This window comes from Siphateles boraxobius, unplaced genomic scaffold, assembly GCF_051911475.1.
Source record: "Siphateles boraxobius isolate OS27281-9 unplaced genomic scaffold, OSU_SipBor_1 65, whole genome shotgun sequence".
NCBI classification, from domain to species: domain Eukaryota; kingdom Metazoa; phylum Chordata; class Actinopteri; order Cypriniformes; family Leuciscidae; genus Siphateles; species Siphateles boraxobius.
In genome coordinates this window covers 10,940,466-10,957,812 of record NW_027509192.1, presented here as the reverse complement: position 1 = coordinate 10,957,812, position 17,347 = coordinate 10,940,466, and the positions used below count along the sequence as shown (strand labels likewise).

General features: G+C 42.1%; 1 protein-coding gene across 1 annotated transcript in view; it reads right to left on the bottom strand.

Annotated features, from left to right (window-relative positions):
* Positions 1 to 1,530, bottom strand: part of tafa5b (TAFA chemokine like family member 5b) — a 56,526-nt gene extending 54,996 nt beyond the window's left edge. The window contains exon 1 of the mRNA XM_077210939.1: positions 1,280 to 1,530. Coding sequence (XP_077067054.1) covers positions 1,280 to 1,388 — 109 coding nt within the window. The 5' untranslated portion in view covers positions 1,389 to 1,530. The remainder of the gene's footprint in view (positions 1 to 1,279) is intronic.
* Between the last annotated feature and the right edge of the window lie 15,817 nt (positions 1,531 to 17,347).

The window sequence follows — 17,347 nt, the reverse complement described above, 5'->3', positions numbered from 1 at the left end:
GTGACTCAGACAAGAACACAGCCCTTCTGAAAGCTACAATGGACTACTCCGGGTGTCTGCTCCAGAAATGCTACATCCCCTAATAAAACTGATTAAGGGGTTTTGCCTATTTGCTGAAAGGCCACTGGGGAGGAAGTGTCTGTTTTTTGCTGTGTCCTCTAACTAAATGCAGTGCTATAGATGGAATCGATAGGACAACACGACGCTAATGAAGACTCAGGCAGTGGGACAGCCACAGTACAGTGGGGCTTGACTCCTGAGTCCCCAAACACCAGACCAGTAATCTAGTCATATAGAGGGAATGAACTTAAGTTAAATGTAGTAAATGTAAATGTAGTAAACTAAATGGACAATTAAATCTCTCTCTCTCTCTCTCTCTCTCTCTCTCTCTCTCTCTCTCTCTCTCTCTCTCTCTCTCTCTCTCTCTCTCTCTCTCTCTCTCTCTCTCTCTCTCTCTCTCTCGCTCTCTCTCTCTCTCGCTCTCGCTCTCTCCACCCACCTCTCTCTATCTTTCTAATAACATACTGTAGGAAAGTTGGTTTATAAAAGTGAGGGAATTAATCTGTAAAAACTATCTATCTATCTATCTATCTATCTATCTATCTATCTATCTATCTATCTATCTATTTCTTTAAAATTGGTAAAAGAGGAGAAATTAATATCTACAATTATAGATCTATCTAACTATCTATTTATTTATCTATCTTTCTCATTTGTGACAGGGAAAATTATTGTTTAAAACAATAGATCCATCTATCTGTCTGTCTGTCTGTGTGTATGTCTGTCTGACTGTCTATCTATCTATCTATCTATCTATCTATATATATATATATATATATATATATATATATATATATATATATATATATATATATATCTGTCTGTCCATATGTCTGTCTGTCTATCTGTCTGTCTGTCTGTCTGTCTCTCTCTCTGACTGTCTGTCTTTCTGTCTTTCTGTCTGTCTGTCTGTCTGTCTGACTATCTATCATTGGTGAAATAGGGGAAATTATAGATCTATCTATCTATGTATCTGTCTGTCTGTCTGTCAATGGTAAAAGCGGGGAAATGGAAAATGGAAGATTTGAGGGGGGAAGGGGGGGGCGGGCGGAGGCTAATATGTAAAAACTAACAAAACTCCTCGTATTGATGTATCCTGATTTCATATCGAGCTTATCACATAATACTCATTATTGCTTCTGAACTCAAAATTGCATTATTGTCGACGAGTTATGGGAATAAATGAAAGATTCATAAGGCAGGAGAGCAGTTCACTTACCGCAGTACAGGATCAGCAGACCGCTCAACAACACCACAACCCAGAAAGTTGAGGACATCGTCAGCCACGCATTCCTCCGTCTAGTCCTCTTCCTAAAGGGCGAAGCCATCAAAGTCAGTCTCAATTCTCAAGTCAAATTAGCCTCCAATCTGCCTCATATAGCCAGCAGCTATTCACGCGTCTGCTTTCGTCTCAAAGTTGCCATAAAGAAACAAACGAGGGAGAAACTGCGCGAACGTATCCGTGAGAAGCACTGAAATGAGACTGCAAATGAAGATCCTCTGTTATAAGCGATGCGTTAGAGACCATACTATTCAAGCTGACACTTTAAAGGAAAATAGGCTAAATCATCTCTCGCAGGGCTACTAACTGACATATAACGTAAAAAGAGATAAGTTGGGTAAAAAAATAGACTGCAACTGTAAAACTTTAAAAAGAAATAGGCTGCTGAATTGGAGAGATGCGATGCTGCCGTTTCATCCGGTGACTACAGAAAGTGCTTGATAACTGAAGTGAAGGTGTTTTTGATTAAGAGAAGAGAGAGAATCGATTGTTGTGCTTATTTTCCCCCTATGATTTCCTGACTGAAATGTTTATAACACATTAAGCTACACTGTAAAAAAACAACAATAATAATAATAATAATAATAAAAAATAGGCTATAGGCTCTAACAAGTTTCTGTTGATTAAGCCAATCTCCTTTGTTGTATTAACTAATTTTAGTTTAAGGGAACCAGGTAACTTACCTTTTTTGAGTTAAACCAAAATAAACAATCATGTTTAACAGTGTATAGGCTACATGTGTTACGATGTGGTAGAAATGAAGCGGAGAGAGAATCCAAATGCAAGCACTTTAATAAAACAAACAGGTAATCCAATGGACTTAGGACAGGAACACGGAACAGCTACCAGCAACATCAAAACAACTACCGACAAAACACAACTGAAGCACAGGGGTTTAAATACACAGGCAAACAAGATAACAAGGGGGTGGGGCTAATTAGAAACACCTGGAGAGACTAATAAACAAGAAAAACTACAAAGGACTACAAAACATGGCACAGGACAGGAAATAACAAAAGTCAACACAAGACAAGGAAAACATAAGACAGGAATCGTGACATAGCCCCCCACTTAAGGAGCGGATTCCAGACGCTCCTCATGAACAGTCCAGGAGGGAGGTGGAGCAGAGGCGGACCCGGGGGCGGGATGGAGGGCCAGGCCCATGGAGCGGAAGAGGACCTGGAGACTGCTCCAGGACGGAAGGCCAGAGTGGAGCAGGATGTGCAGGCGGCCAGGGTGGAGCAGGCAGTTCAGGCGGCCAGGGCGAAGCAGACGACCCATCGGGCGGCCAGGGCGAAGCAGACGACCCATCGGGCGGCCAGGGCGAAGCAGACGACCCATCGGGCGACCAGGGCGGTGAAGACGACCCCTCGGGCGGCCAGGGCGGTGAAGACCCCTCGGGCGGCCAGGGCGGTGAAGACCCCTCGGGCGGCGAAGACCCCTCGGGCGGCCAGGGCGGTGAAGACCCCTCGGGCGGCCAGGGCGGTGAAGACCCCTCGGGCGGCCAGGGCGGTGACTCAGGCGCAGGAACAGCAAACACACACATTGGCTCGGGCTCAGGAACAGACAACACACACACTGGCTCGGGAACAGACAACACACACACTGGCTCTGGCTCGGGAACAGACAACACACACACTGGCTCTGGCTCGGGAACAGACAACACACACACTGGCTCTGGCTCGGGAACAGACAACACACACACTGGCTCGGGAACAGACCACACACTGGCTCGGGAACAGACAACACACACACACTGGCCCGGGCTCAGGAACAGACAACACACACACTGGCTCGGGCTCGGGAACAAACAACACAAACACTGTCTCTGGCTCGGGAACAGACAACACACACACTGGCTTGGGCTCGGGAACAGACAACACACACTCGGGCTCGGGCTCGGGAACAGACAACACACACTCGGGCTCGGGAACAGACAACACACACTCGGGCTCGGGAACAGACCACACACACACTGGCTCGGGCTCAGGAACAGCAGACACACACACTGGCTCGGGCTCAGGAACAGACAACACACACACTGGCTCGGGAACAAACACAAACACTGGCTCTGGCTCGGGAACAGACAACACACACACTGGCTCGGGCTCGGGAACAGACAACACACACACTGGCTCGGGCTCGGGAACAGACAACACACACACTGGCTCGGGCTCGGGAACAGACTACACACACTCGGGCTCGGGAACAGACCACACACACACTGGCTCGGGAACAGACAACACACGCACTGGCTCGGGCTCAGGAACAGACAACACACACACTGGCTCGGGAACAGACAACACACACACTGGCTCGGGCTCGGGAACAGACAACACACATACTGGCTCTGGCTCGGGAACAGACAACACACACACTGGCTCTGGCTCAGGAACAGACAACACACACTCGGGCTCGGGAACAGACCACACACACTCGGGCACGGGAACAGACCACACACACACTGGCTCGGGAACAGACAACACACAGAATGGCTCGGGAACAGACACTGGCTCCGGTTCTGGAACAGACACCAGAACAGAAACAGCCACAAGGACAGACGTAAACACAGAAACAAACATAGAGCGATCAGGTTCAGGCGTGACTTGAACAGTAGTCTCTGGATCGGCAGGCGTGACTTGAATCGGCAGGCGTGACTTGAACAGTAGTCTCTGGATCGGCAGACGTGACTTGAACAGCAGTCTCTGGATCGGCAGACGTGACTTGAACAGCAGTCTCTGGATCGGCAGACGTGACTTGAACAGCAGTCTCTGGATCGGCAGACGTGACTTGAACAGCAGTCTCTGGATCGGCAGACGTGACTTGAACAGTCTCTGGATCGGCAGACGTGACTTGAACAGTCCTTGAACAGTCTCTGGATCGGCAGACGTGACTTGAACAGTCTCTGGATCGGCAGACGTGACTTGAACAGTCTCTGGATCGGCAGACGTGATTTGAACAGTCTCTGGATCGGCAGACGTGACTTGAACAGTCTCTGGATCGGCAGACGTGACTTGAACAGTCTCTGGATCGGCAGACGTGACTTGAACAGTCTCTGGAACGGCAGACGTGACTTGAACAGTCTCTGGATCGGCAGACGTGACTTGAACAGTCTCTGGATCGGCAGACGTGACTTGAACAGTCTCTGGATCGGCAGACGTGACTTGAACAGTCTCTGGATCGGCAGACGTGACTTGAACAGTCTCTGGATCGGCAGACGTGACTTGAACAGTCTCTGGATCGGCAGACGTGACTTGAGCAGTCTCTGGATCGGCAGACGTGACTTGAGCAGTCTCTGGATCGGCAGACGTGACTTGAGCAGTCTCTGGATCGGCAGACGTGACTTGAGCAGTCTCTGTATCGGCAGACGTGACTTGAGCAGTCTCTGGATCGGCAGACGTGACTTGAACAGTCTCTGGATCGGCAGACGTGACTTGAACAGTCTCTGGATCGGCAGACGTGACTTGAACAGTCTCTGGATCGGCAGACGTGACTTGAACAGTCTCTGGATCGGCAGACGTGACTTGAACAGTCTCTGGATCGGCAGACGTGACTTGAACAGTCTCTGGATCGGCAGACGTGACTTGAACAGTCTCTGGATCGGCAGACGTGACTTGAACAGTCTCTGGATCGGCAGACGTGACTTGAACAGTCTCTGGATCGGCAGACGTGACTTGAACAGTCTCTGGATCGGCAGACGTGACTTGAACAGTCTCTGGATCGGCAGACGTGACTTGAACAGTCTCTGGATCGGCAGACGTGACTTGAACAGTCTCTTGATGGGACGGGACCAGCGGCGAGGACTCTGGGCTGACAGGAAGTACAGGGAGGACTTCCAGGCATTGCGGGACGCGGGAAGTCCTCTTCCTCTTCCGTCTCCGAGAGCGAGAGGGCGCTGGGCTGGACGGAACCAGCGATGAGGGCGCTGTGCTGGACGGGACCAGCGGTGAGGGCGCTGTGCTGGACGGGACCAGCGGTGAGGGCGCTGTGCTGGACGGAACCAGCGGTGAGGGCGCTGTGCTGGACGGAACCAGCGGTGAGGGCGCTGTGCTGGACGGAACCAGCGGTGAAGGATCTGTGCTGGACGGGACCAGCGGTGAAGGATCTGTGCTGGACGGGACCAGCGGTGAAGGATCTGTGCTGGACGGGACCAGCGGTGAAGGCTCTGTGCTGGACGGGACCAGCGGTGAAGGCTCTGTGCTGGACGGGACCAGCGGTGAAGGCTCTGGCTGGAAGTGGCTGACGTGAAGCTCTGGCTGGACGTGGCTGACGTGAAGCTCTGGCCGGACGTGGCTGACGTGAAGCTCTGGCCGGACGTGGCTGACGTGATGCTCAGGCATGTCGTGGTGAAGCTCAGGCATGTCGTGGTGAGGCTCAGGCATGTCGTGGTGAAGCTCAGGCATGTCGTGGTGAACGTGAAGAACAGGTGATGACGTGGTGTGCCACGGGAGGAAGCTCTCCAGACATCTGGAGAGTGCCTCTCTCCAGTCCAGACCAGAGAGATCGGGGAGCTCCCTCGGGTCAACCTCCTTAGCCCCCAGCCGGTAACACATCTTAATCGCCTCATCGCCCAGAGAGCAGGAGGCAGCGAGGGGAACAAACCCCCAGGTGTACTGGAACAGATCAAAGCTTTCCAGGGCCAAGGCCGCGATCTGTCCAGCGAACTCCCGGTCTAGCCTGTGTAGATCAGGCGAGATCCGTGCTGCTGGATTCATATTTAGGGTCGGTCGTTCTGATACGATGTGGTAGAAATGAAGCGGAGAGAGAATCCAAATGCAAGCACTTTAATAAAACAAACAGGTAATCCAATGGACTCAGGACAGGAACACAGAACAGCTACCAGCAACATCAAAACAACTACCGACAAAACACAACTGAAGGACAGGGGTTTAAATACACAGGCAAACAAGATAACAAGGGGGCGGGGCTAATTAGAAACACCTGGAGAGACTAATAAACAAGAAAAACTACAAAGGACTACAAAACATGGCACAGGACAGGAAATAACAAAAGTCAACACAAGACAAGGAAAACATAAGACAGGAATCGTGACAACATGGGTCAGTGGCAGTATTTTGTTTCCCTGGATACTAAATAAAATATTACATAAAATAGTTATATTTCCATAAAAAATCATACTTAAAATTACTTGAATGAAACAGAATCTAAATCCTGCATAGCAACCTCTTTACAAGCCCTAGTAACATTTAGCCTACCTATTAAAATAGCACAATATACATCAAATCCGGTTGCTCATTCTCTTAAAATATGGACTCATCTACGTGAGCATTAGCAGTTAAGACAAGCACTTCTGCTTCACAGCCCAATATAATAATCATGCATTCCTCCCTGCCAAACTAGACTCTGCATTTAAACAATGGCAAGATAAGTTTGGTGATCTTTATATTGATGGTCTTTTTGCTAGTTTTAATGATTTGTTTTCCAAATTTAATCTTAATCAAACCGACCTGTTTCGTTATTTTCAGATACGTCATTTTGTGAATACCCAAAGCCCATAATTTCCTTATATTCCATCTAAGTCTTCTGTAGACTCTTTGTTTGAAGTTCCCCTTCATCTACAAGGTTTTATTTCAAGAATATATACAATTCTCATGTCTTTAAAAAGTGTAGGAACAGACAAGATAAAAAGTTGATGGGAGAAAGAGTTTGGAATAGTATTTTCAGAGGATTTTGGAGCAGTGCCCTACGCAGAGTGAATGGTAGTACCTCTTGTGCCCGATTGAGTTTAATACAGTTCAAAGTTTTGCACCGTGTGCACTTAAGCAGAACACGTATTGCTACTTTTAATCCTACTTTCGACAAGACCTGTATAAGGTGTCACACTGGAGAAGCAGATCTTACTCACATGTTTCGGAGGTGCCCAACACTTACTATTTACTGGTCAACCATATTTTAGACACTTTCTAAAGTATTTGAAGTACAACTGAAGCTATGTGCTGAATTTGGTATATTTGGTACTCCAGGTGATGAAATGAGTCTAACTCAAAGACAACTAAACATTATTGCCTTTACATCCTCATTGGCTCGCAGATGGGTTTTATTACATTGGAAATCTACAAACCCAGCAAAAGCATCGCACTGGCATCAGGTTTTGATGTTATACCTTCATTTAGAAAAGATTAAATATTCAACTAGAGGTTCCCATAAATTCTCTTATGTTTAGCAACCCTTATTATCATATTTCTCTGCTATAAATGTACTTCCTGGGGAGTAATGGAATTTACATTGATATTGTAACTTTTTCTTTTCCACACACCTCTCTATATGGTATAGTCTTGTGGTGGTTGATGTTACAGTAATATGTAAGGTTTATGTTGTTAGAGTAGCTGTTGTATCACTGTTAAACCTTTGATTGTGGTGTCCAAATATTTTTCTCTCTCTATCCTTTTATTTTTATTTTTTATTTTCATTTAAGTTGTCGTTTCATTTGTCTTTGGAATAAAAAAAAATGACTTGAATGGCCACCTCTTTGCTTTGTGTGTGTGTGTGTGTGTGTGTGTGCGTGTGTGCGTGTGTGCGTGTGTGTGTGTGTGTGTGTGTGTGTGTGTGTGTGTGTGTGTGTGTGTGTGTGTGTGTGTGTGTGTGTGTGTGTGTGTGTGTGTGTGTGTGTGTGTGTGTGTGTGTGTGCGCGCGTGTGTGTGTGTTAGAAATTATCAAGTTGCAAGAATGTTTTTCAGTTTTTACTTTATGCCACCTGGCATTTTAGAGCCACTAAATCAAGAATTCTGTTGAATATGTCATAAAGACTTCAAAAATGTATGAAACCAACATGAATATAAAGACTCCATTTCTTAAACTTGGCATCTCAAAAGTACATTTAAAAAAGATTTTTCCTGTGTATCCTCTCAGACATCTGCATTTTGTATTGACAGGCTGTGCATTTATGTCACTGTGTGCGTTTTAGTATTCATAACATTACATAGCATTTTTCCCTGCGATAAGCCTTTGAATTCAACATCACCTTAAGCTGTGGACACCAACATAATATCCAAGCAGAGACCAGAGAAAATGGTCTTGATAAATCTTTGATATAGCACCGTATATAATATGCAAATGGTTTAGAGTGAACTTGACTAGTCACAAACATGGGACTCAAATACTAATGCAGGGTGGAAAACTTGCAATCTAATTAAGTCAGCCCTCAGCACTGGTTCCCTCATGGGAAAGCCTTGTTTTCCTACGTCATCCACGTGAGAGATGACGGTGTTTGATGGTTTTATTTATGACATGCTAAGTTTCATTCCTTTGAAGGATCAATAGATCAAGTGTGGGTGGGTTCCTGGGGCAAAGAGTAGACGCTGGTGTCTGGCACGTGTCTATAATTCATAGTCCTAGAGCTTGGATTGCTGGGCCACTCAGATGATTGTGTACAATAGTAGACAGCCCTCGACCCACCTCTTTCTAAACCCCTTGGTGCCCACCCCTGGCCCCGGGCCACCCCCAAGGGAAATCACAACTACTTCAAAGCGTCCTGCTGAAGGAAAGGAGAAGAAATATTTCGAACTGTATAATTTTTCATGCCTTTCGATCATAACATCCTCTCCAAGACACTCAAAGGAAAATTTAATTTTTTTACGACATGGCCATTTCATATTAATTTGTATGAATCATACGAAAATGTAAAGGTTTTAGAAAAAAGTAAGAATTAGGTCCACCCCTAACCCCACCCTAAACATGCAGATTGTTCAAAAACAAAGAGATCATATGAAGTCGTATGAATGAAAGTGCGGCCACATTTACCATACTGATTCCTTGTGCGAAATCCAGTTATTTTAATTTGGAATTGGCGCAATCGGGAGTTTTGTGTGAGGGCAAAAAAGTTCCCCACACACATTTTGCTCATGTTCACGCAAATTTGCAAAGCTAAACAACAGAAAGACGTCATGCCCACCGACCGTTGGGTGAATGTCTGATACATATGGCACACAAAATTGGAAATACTTTAGGAGTTTCAAAGTCGTCATTTGATTGGTTAAATAGGATTTCTGGGAGAGGCTCATGTTGCGTTCTTTAACGGTCTGCCTGGCAACAAAGCCGTAGTGATGCCAAACCCCCTCATGGAAAAAGAACCTGTGGTGTTTAAAAATGTAACAATGAGTGCTTATCATGCTCAACTAAACGCTGGATTTTCAAAAGGGAGTATTTAAAGTTCATGACAAAGACTCTTTAAAATATGTCCAAGAGTTTTAGGGACACTGACTTTACATTTTGAACAAAACCAACTGTGAGTGGTTGCTTTACATGTCAGTCAAACTGCCTTTGGGTGGTCCTTGGCCAATGAAAGCTGCTGTATGAATTGTAATGAGATTGTATGAAATTGACCTTCAGCACCAACTTTCCTCTTCTTATTGTTCAGAAACAAGCTGACGGTATTCTAATACCATGAATTTCTATTTCTCTTTTCGCAGTTGGTAACTGTAACATAGTAAGTGAGTCCAGACTCATTTCTTACAGGCATGTATTTCTAGTTTTACAGCTCATTAAAGTTTTACTAGCGACTACTCCGCTTGTTTTCATTCTGGACACGTATCAAAATTGTTTGTCTATGTGTGCGAGCGTCATGCGGTTTCAGTGAGGAGACAATATACTGCATTTAGTGGAAAGGGGCAAGGAGATGTCATGAGAGAATAACATTACTCAGCCACTTAAGAGGTAGGAACCTTCAAAAGCAATGTGTGCCACAAGAAGGATTGAGGATGCACAACACCAATCTGAAAGGACCTGAGGGAGCAGTCAAGGTCCTTGTCACTCTCCCTATGAGACGGATTAAGCACGAGAGACTGACAGGAAGTATGTCTTAATACAGTCTGTAGAAATTAATTCTAACATCCAACATGATTATGCAACCAGTTATTATAAAAGTTATGTTGTTATTATTGTTGTTTAGCTTGGACTTAATTGCGCTTGCGTTCCTTTCTCATTACTTGTTTTGAATTAAACAGAATTGTTTAGTATCCTGAGACTGTTTGGAATTAAATAACGGGGAGTGATAATATAATTCCTGTATCCCCTGTTCATTATTATTTCATAAAGTGCGTTGTTAAAAGCCATTTATATTGACGTAGTTTGTTGAATGGAAGATAGCATAGGCCTACATGATCCGGTTCCCAAGGTTTTAAAGTCTGGTCATTCTTACCGTTTAAGTCGTCTATTTGGATTGCAAAATTCATGCAAATAAAAACTTGGCATATTTATTTCCACAATAATTTGAGTCCTTGAAAGTAGCACTAAAACGCATAAATGTTCCAATGTTAAAATTGTTCTCTCTTTCCTAGCTCAATGTAGAGAACTGTAAATAAGCCATTTGTAAGTTGATTTTCCTCAAAAGTGTAAACACTGTGGTCCTGTGGCGCTATCAAAACGGTTCTGTTTATTCGAGCATCCTGACTAGTGCAAAATATGTTTGTCCAGACAATAGAAGATGGGGTGAGTGTGTGTGTGTCTGTGTCTGTGTGTGTATATGTGTGTAATTTAAAGAAAATATTTTTTTAGAAATGATCAAGTTGCAACGATGAGTTATATTAGGCTGTTGGTCATAATGTTTTGACTCATTGGTGTGTACAATATGTGTAAATAATGTGTGTATATAAGTGTATATATAATTTATAAAATGGTGTAATCAGTAATGATGTTGAAAATTCAACTTTGCCATCAAAGGAATAAATTACATTTTAAAATATGTTCCAATAGAAAACAGTTATTTTAAATTCTACTTCACAATATTACTGTTTTTACTGTATTTTGTGTTATTTAAATGATCCCTTGGTGACTATAAAATAGTTCTTTCAAAAACATAATCATAAAAACAAACAAGATAATATGATTATATGAATATTTGGCATATACTGCTGTTTAAAGAAATGTTTCCAAATATTCTAGACCAATAGCCAAAGGCAAGGCATTCATTGGAATAGCAACCATTTCATTAAACTACAGTAGGCTACATCATTAGTCTGGTCTTTCTTTTTCTGCCCAAAGGGATGTCAATCCGAACTGTCTACCCTTAGAATTTATTCAAAGACTCTCTTGGTGTTAAGTGAAGTGAGCCTGACGAGACCTTCTCTGCAACGGACAAATGACTCAGGAGAACTTTTCAGAGTCCAGAAAATGCTCTTCCTTGGTCCTTTTGTAGCCAGTTTTATGGGAGTTTTGTCTTTTGATGGTGAAAGAGACCACACACAATCGGATGCTGTCATCTGTAATTGGTTGCCTGCCCAGAGGACCCTCCTAGCTGTCATTCTTCTTTATCTCTTCACTCTTATCAGTCCTTTTTCTCCTGGAGTGTCAGCAGGGCACTAGATGTGTGTTCATACAATTGGAGGGCACAGAGGCAGTGATCAACCTTGGTCTTTGTATTGCAGGAACATTATTTTCTACTGAAAGGTAGGAAGTAACCTTTAAGACACCAGTTGACCAAACAGATTTATATCGGAAAATAAACATCATTTTGATGGAATAAAATAATAAAATTTGTAAGCACTCACTGTAAAAAATGTTGCTGCAATTAGTTTGAGATAAATTAAATATCCAATCGAACTAAACTAAACTAAAGTTAACTAAACTTAATATTTTAAGTCAAGCTCGAATACGTACTTTTTAAAGTCGAAACAACACACTATTTCTTATTCTAATGTTGAAATTTATTTAAATAATTTTTTGCTGTGTATAGTTGCTCTTTAGCCACCAGTGCACTGAGATTTGTATCAGACAGGGTAACTATCATTAACTAAAACTACAACTATTTAAAATATTTTTGTTGATTGAAATAAAGCTGAAATAAAGTAAAATCTAAATGTTTGTTGAAAAACTTTAGCTAAACAAAAATTGGAATTATTGCCTTTGCATTAAACTAAAATTATTAAAATAAAATTTAAAAAAACTTAAAAAGCAAAACATATTTTTTTAAATACATAAGCACACAATGAAATTACTAAACAATTTAACTAAAATTAACATAAAAATAAATTAATATAAAATAAACTCAAAATATTATTAAAACTAATAACACTGGTATCAGAACAGAATCATCATACTTAATAAAATAAAATAAAATAAAATAAAGAACATAGGCTATATGTCACATATAACATTAAATAATGTAAATCATTAAAATTTGTAAGCGTCAGATATATTGACTGCATGCGGAATAAAAAAAGTTCATTTGTTTGGGACGAGGAAGTGCAGAAGTGTGCCGTGTCACCCACAGTAGGTACCTCATAAATCAGTCATGACATCTGAGGCCAGCAACCTCCGCTAGCCAGACCCAACTGATGAAAAATGCACTTTTATTTTCTAAAGCTTTTGAAATCATGTAGCAAGTTCCTTAAGTCGTCGTTTTAATGGCATGTCAGATCAAAGTCCTCATTGTGAACTTACAGTGAAAGCAAACGCAGGGCTGATTCACTTTGATTGATTATAGTCATTTTAATAATGGAGCTAAATTTGGAGTTGGATAATATCAACATGAGTCCCACCCATACAGTACAGTATTGTGGCCTCAACAACAAAATAACATGATTATCTCTTCCTCATGTCACTTTCTATTCTAGCTGTTACTGATGTTTTACCAAAAAAGCAGACTTTGAGGGTGAAGTGCATTTTTGCGCCACTTGCAACTGTTTTCAAACGGGTTTCGCAAACACTCACATATCTTATGGCCCTTTCACACTGAGCGTTTTCACACTTTTTTAAGCTCAGGTAAGCTCAAATCTAATTGGACCGAGCGTCATAGCGTAAAACATTTGCGCCGCTTAATCACGCTCAGGTGAAAAGGCCCTTAAAGGTGCTGTTACATTGACCTTTTTTAACCTTTAATTGCAAGAATGTTTCACCAATCATTATTACATACTCGGGTCTCTGGCGACCCGGATCTATATCTAACACGGATGGATCTCTACCTGTCGCGGTAATATTAGAGTAACAATTATTGAAGTATAAAATAATGCATATTTTGTTACCTTTTGGAGCTTGGAAGGGTTCAGTTTGAATAGATGTTTTATACCATAATCACTGTCCTCGTCAGAGCTCATTTCCCAGTACATTATTCATGATCTCAAACATATTCTCAAAACTATAATTTTCAACATTTTCAAAATCAATATTTTGATCGCTGACAACTTTTTCACCAGATCCACCATCAAGTGACTGTTACACTAATATTTAATTGCGTTTCAAGTTTTGCTGATGATAGTTCCTATCAGGCCCGGCGTCAGGGGGGGGCTTGGGGGGGCTCAGCCCCCCCTATGATGATCTCAAGCGGTGATCTGAATGATGATTATGTGACTGAGCGTTCGTGCAGGGTTTTTCTAAACACTTATGAATAAGATAACTATAAACGAGAACCGTCTGAACTGTTCTCGACTCTACCCCTTTTGTACACTGCACAGGTCTGCAGTGCATTACGGCTCCGACAAGATTTTATTCTGTCCTCCACGGGGTGCCAACTCACACCGGGAGCATTTCAGAAGCAACCCGACTGGATGCGCGAGACCATGTGATTTGCCTGTCCTATGTGATTTTTCTTGATTTTGGGGTTTTTACCTTACAGTCTATGGTTTCTACCAAGGATATATTGGTGTGCAATACAATTGGGAGTCCTTACAGGGTGTTTATTTTAAAATTTACAGTGTTTATTTACTTTTATTTTGTATTACGGTGCGGCTTGGACGCGGCGTCCGTTGAAAATAGACTTAGCACCTATCTTTAGTGAAGCGGTGCGGAGAGCCGTCCCCCCCGGCAAGCCCCCCTTAAGAATTGTAAAAGCCCCCCCAAGTCGTTTGTCCTGGTGCCGGGACTGGTTCCTATTCTTTTGTTTTCTGCCTGCGGTAACTATGAGTGAAACATCACTTCATCATTGTGAATCAGACATTGCCACCTTGTGGAATAAAGGTGATTGCACTTATTCAGTCATCAAAGATTTAATTATTTTTGTGCAGAAAAAAAATATACTTACTGTTAGCTACACACCTCGGGTCGTTAGCAACCCGATACATTTTTTTACAAATAATAAATGGGAAAGCAGGCATTCTTTTACCATTTTTTTCTTGTTATAGCCTATTGTTTATAATGAATTTATTAAGGAATACTAAGAAGGTTGATGTCTAACTTTGAAAAATGAATGGAGGGTGGTGAATGACGTCCCAGGTCACTAGAGACCCGAGGTATGCATTTAAAGGTTAAGCAAATTGTCACAGGTGAAATTTCAATAGGAATCATGCGATTGTGAATTTTGTTCAAGGGAAAATTTTGCGAAAGTTTTCCTGACACAGTTTTCGCAAAAAAGATTGACCAACAGAAAGGTGGTTGGTTTGAAAGTATTATGCGTGAGCTGTGCTTCATACTTTGCTACACTATTGGCAGTAGACAGACCTTTCCCCCCGAAATTCCCGATCAAGATACCTATTGTAATTACTGGATTTTGCCTGCATGCAGAACAACGGTAACATGACCGTACCTTTATTTTTCACTTGTACCTTAAGTCTCTTGGACTTATACTGACACCAAGTGGAGTTGAGGCAGCATCACTCAAAACTTGAGTCATTATCTCATCTGCTTTTTAATCTATGATTTGTTTATTTATCTGTAAAACTTTAATGAAAAACAGATTACTTTTTTAAATCATTTTCAATGAATGTTGCCCCCTATTACATTGTGACTAACTACATTTAGTATGATTGACTACAATTATTTCACTAACTAGATCTGTTTTCCATAAACATGAGACAATATGCCAAGCACATTGGCCCAGACAAGAATATGAGATGACGGAGAGTGACGAGAGCAGAAGAATCACGGAAAGCAGAGAATCGCCAGGGAAACAGAGGTGACAGGGACTGTGTGAGAGAGAAAGGCTGTTTCTGCCTTGTTGCTCCAGAGATTCATTGCTCTCCTCATCAATCATGGAGGGCTGATGAAATTGTTCCTGCCCAGAGAGAGCCTCATGGCTCTCATGTGCAGAGTTGGCATAAATCCTGCTGGCAGGGAATAGAAGTGGATTATATTGTGCAAATTAATTGTTGTTTGAATTTGCCACTTTTTCTTCCTGCCCGCGGAGGGCTTGGAACATGAGCAGCGTATTGTCTTTTTCTCATAACTGTTTTTTTTTTTTTTTTTTTTTTTTTTTTTTTGTGCTGGCACATCTCTTTTTAAAGGAACCATGTCAAGAATTTCAATTTGAAAGGGAAAAGGTTGAGGATCCGCCTCGGAGAGCATTTTTTTTATCTAAGTATTCCAAGCAGAAGTTCAAAAATTGACAGATATTTATTATTTCAGCCAGATACCATAAATTCCCATAAGCACATAAATATCCACACCTTCACTGAAGAACAAACAAAAGAGCACCGCCTTCACCTGCAGATCAGTCATTAATGTGTTCCATTTATTTTTAGACCACTTCCCCTTTGTTTGATTGGGCCGGAGCTGTAGACATGCTTGGGGATGTCTCTCTCTCATTAGTGTTTAACACAGGACTCTTGCCATCAAGGTCAACAGGACCCCTGTGCCTGTTGAGGAGGGCCTTGCCGAAACTGAAGAGAGGACCGGTCGCAGAGAACAAGTTTTACAATCTTTATTTTCTTGCTCTGGTTCAGACATTCATGTACTTTGCCTGACCAAAAGGTGATACATATTTTTACATTTGTTTGCTTGCAATTAATTATATAATAAGTTAGTGCTGCATCTAGGTATGATCTTCAATTGATAGTTTATTTATTTTAAATGGTATTGATTTTATCTAGCCCTTTTACCCTACTTTTGATATTTATTGTGAGACATTTGCAAAATTACACAAATCTGGGTTTTGAGTCTTGGAGACTGAAATTTGGGAGACATGGGTCCTGTAAAATTAATATAAAATAAAACTCATAGTTCATATGTTATTTAGTTTGACCTTCTGAGTCTGACAATCATCCTTTTATGCAAGCATGCACCTAAATGACAATTTGCTGTATAAAGAAAAATGTGCCTCTTGTAAAAAGAAAAAACGCCTGCATATGCCACTGTATGTTTTCCTCTGATGGTAGATCAGTGGTAAATCAGCACACACAAAAAATATACTCACCATTTCAACGTGTTGTAACTGTAATGTGCTGAATGCTACTAAAACTCGGAAGCAGTGCAATACTGCCCTCTAGAGCATTTCTAAAAAGTAATTTCAAAGTATTGGCCAGATGATCCTGTTGTTATTGTCAAATCTTTCATTTCATTTCTAAATCCAGTATGCGGGTCAGCAGTTCGTCTTAGGAAAAAAAAAGCTTACATGGCCTTAAAGGAATATGATACTTTTAGGACTCCTTATTTGAACTTAGCTTATGTAGCCTACGATGAAGATGCTTGGGGATTAAAGAAAACCACAGAGTATGAACATGATAAATTCCAGTCATGCAGACATGGACAATGCGTGCCAACGCACATCAAAGCGTCTGCAGTTGTTGAACACTATTTAATGTTCGATTTTGATTCGGGCGTGTTTAGTGAATCACTTCACAAATTCGGTCTGACTGAATTGCTCTGTCTAAACCGTTCTAGAGGCAACAGGTGTGTTCGACTTGAAGCGGCGCTGCGGAGACCGATCGGCGGCTGACTTGAAGCAGTGCATGCCGGTTAGAAATTTTGTGTGGCTACATAATATTATACAGGGATAGCCTACATCCCTTTTTAATATATTATTAAATTGTTTTAATTAAGGTTTATACATGCTAGTTTCCATGACAGACTTCAAGATAAATCTATGAATTACTACTAGGCCTACTGGAGCTGCCAGTTTGCTAACTAATGATTATTAAACGGCAAGCAGAAACTGCAAAAGCGGCCCTTCCGGCTCACTCGTTTTCATTCACTCCTTCAAGTGGACGAAATTAGTGGAGAAATGTAGGGAATAGTGAATGAGGGTATAGGGGCGATTTCGACACAGCCAACTACTTTGACGGAAAAGAACTACTCGAACCGAGCTGTTCAAAAGAACCGATTCCAGAAATGACTCGGACA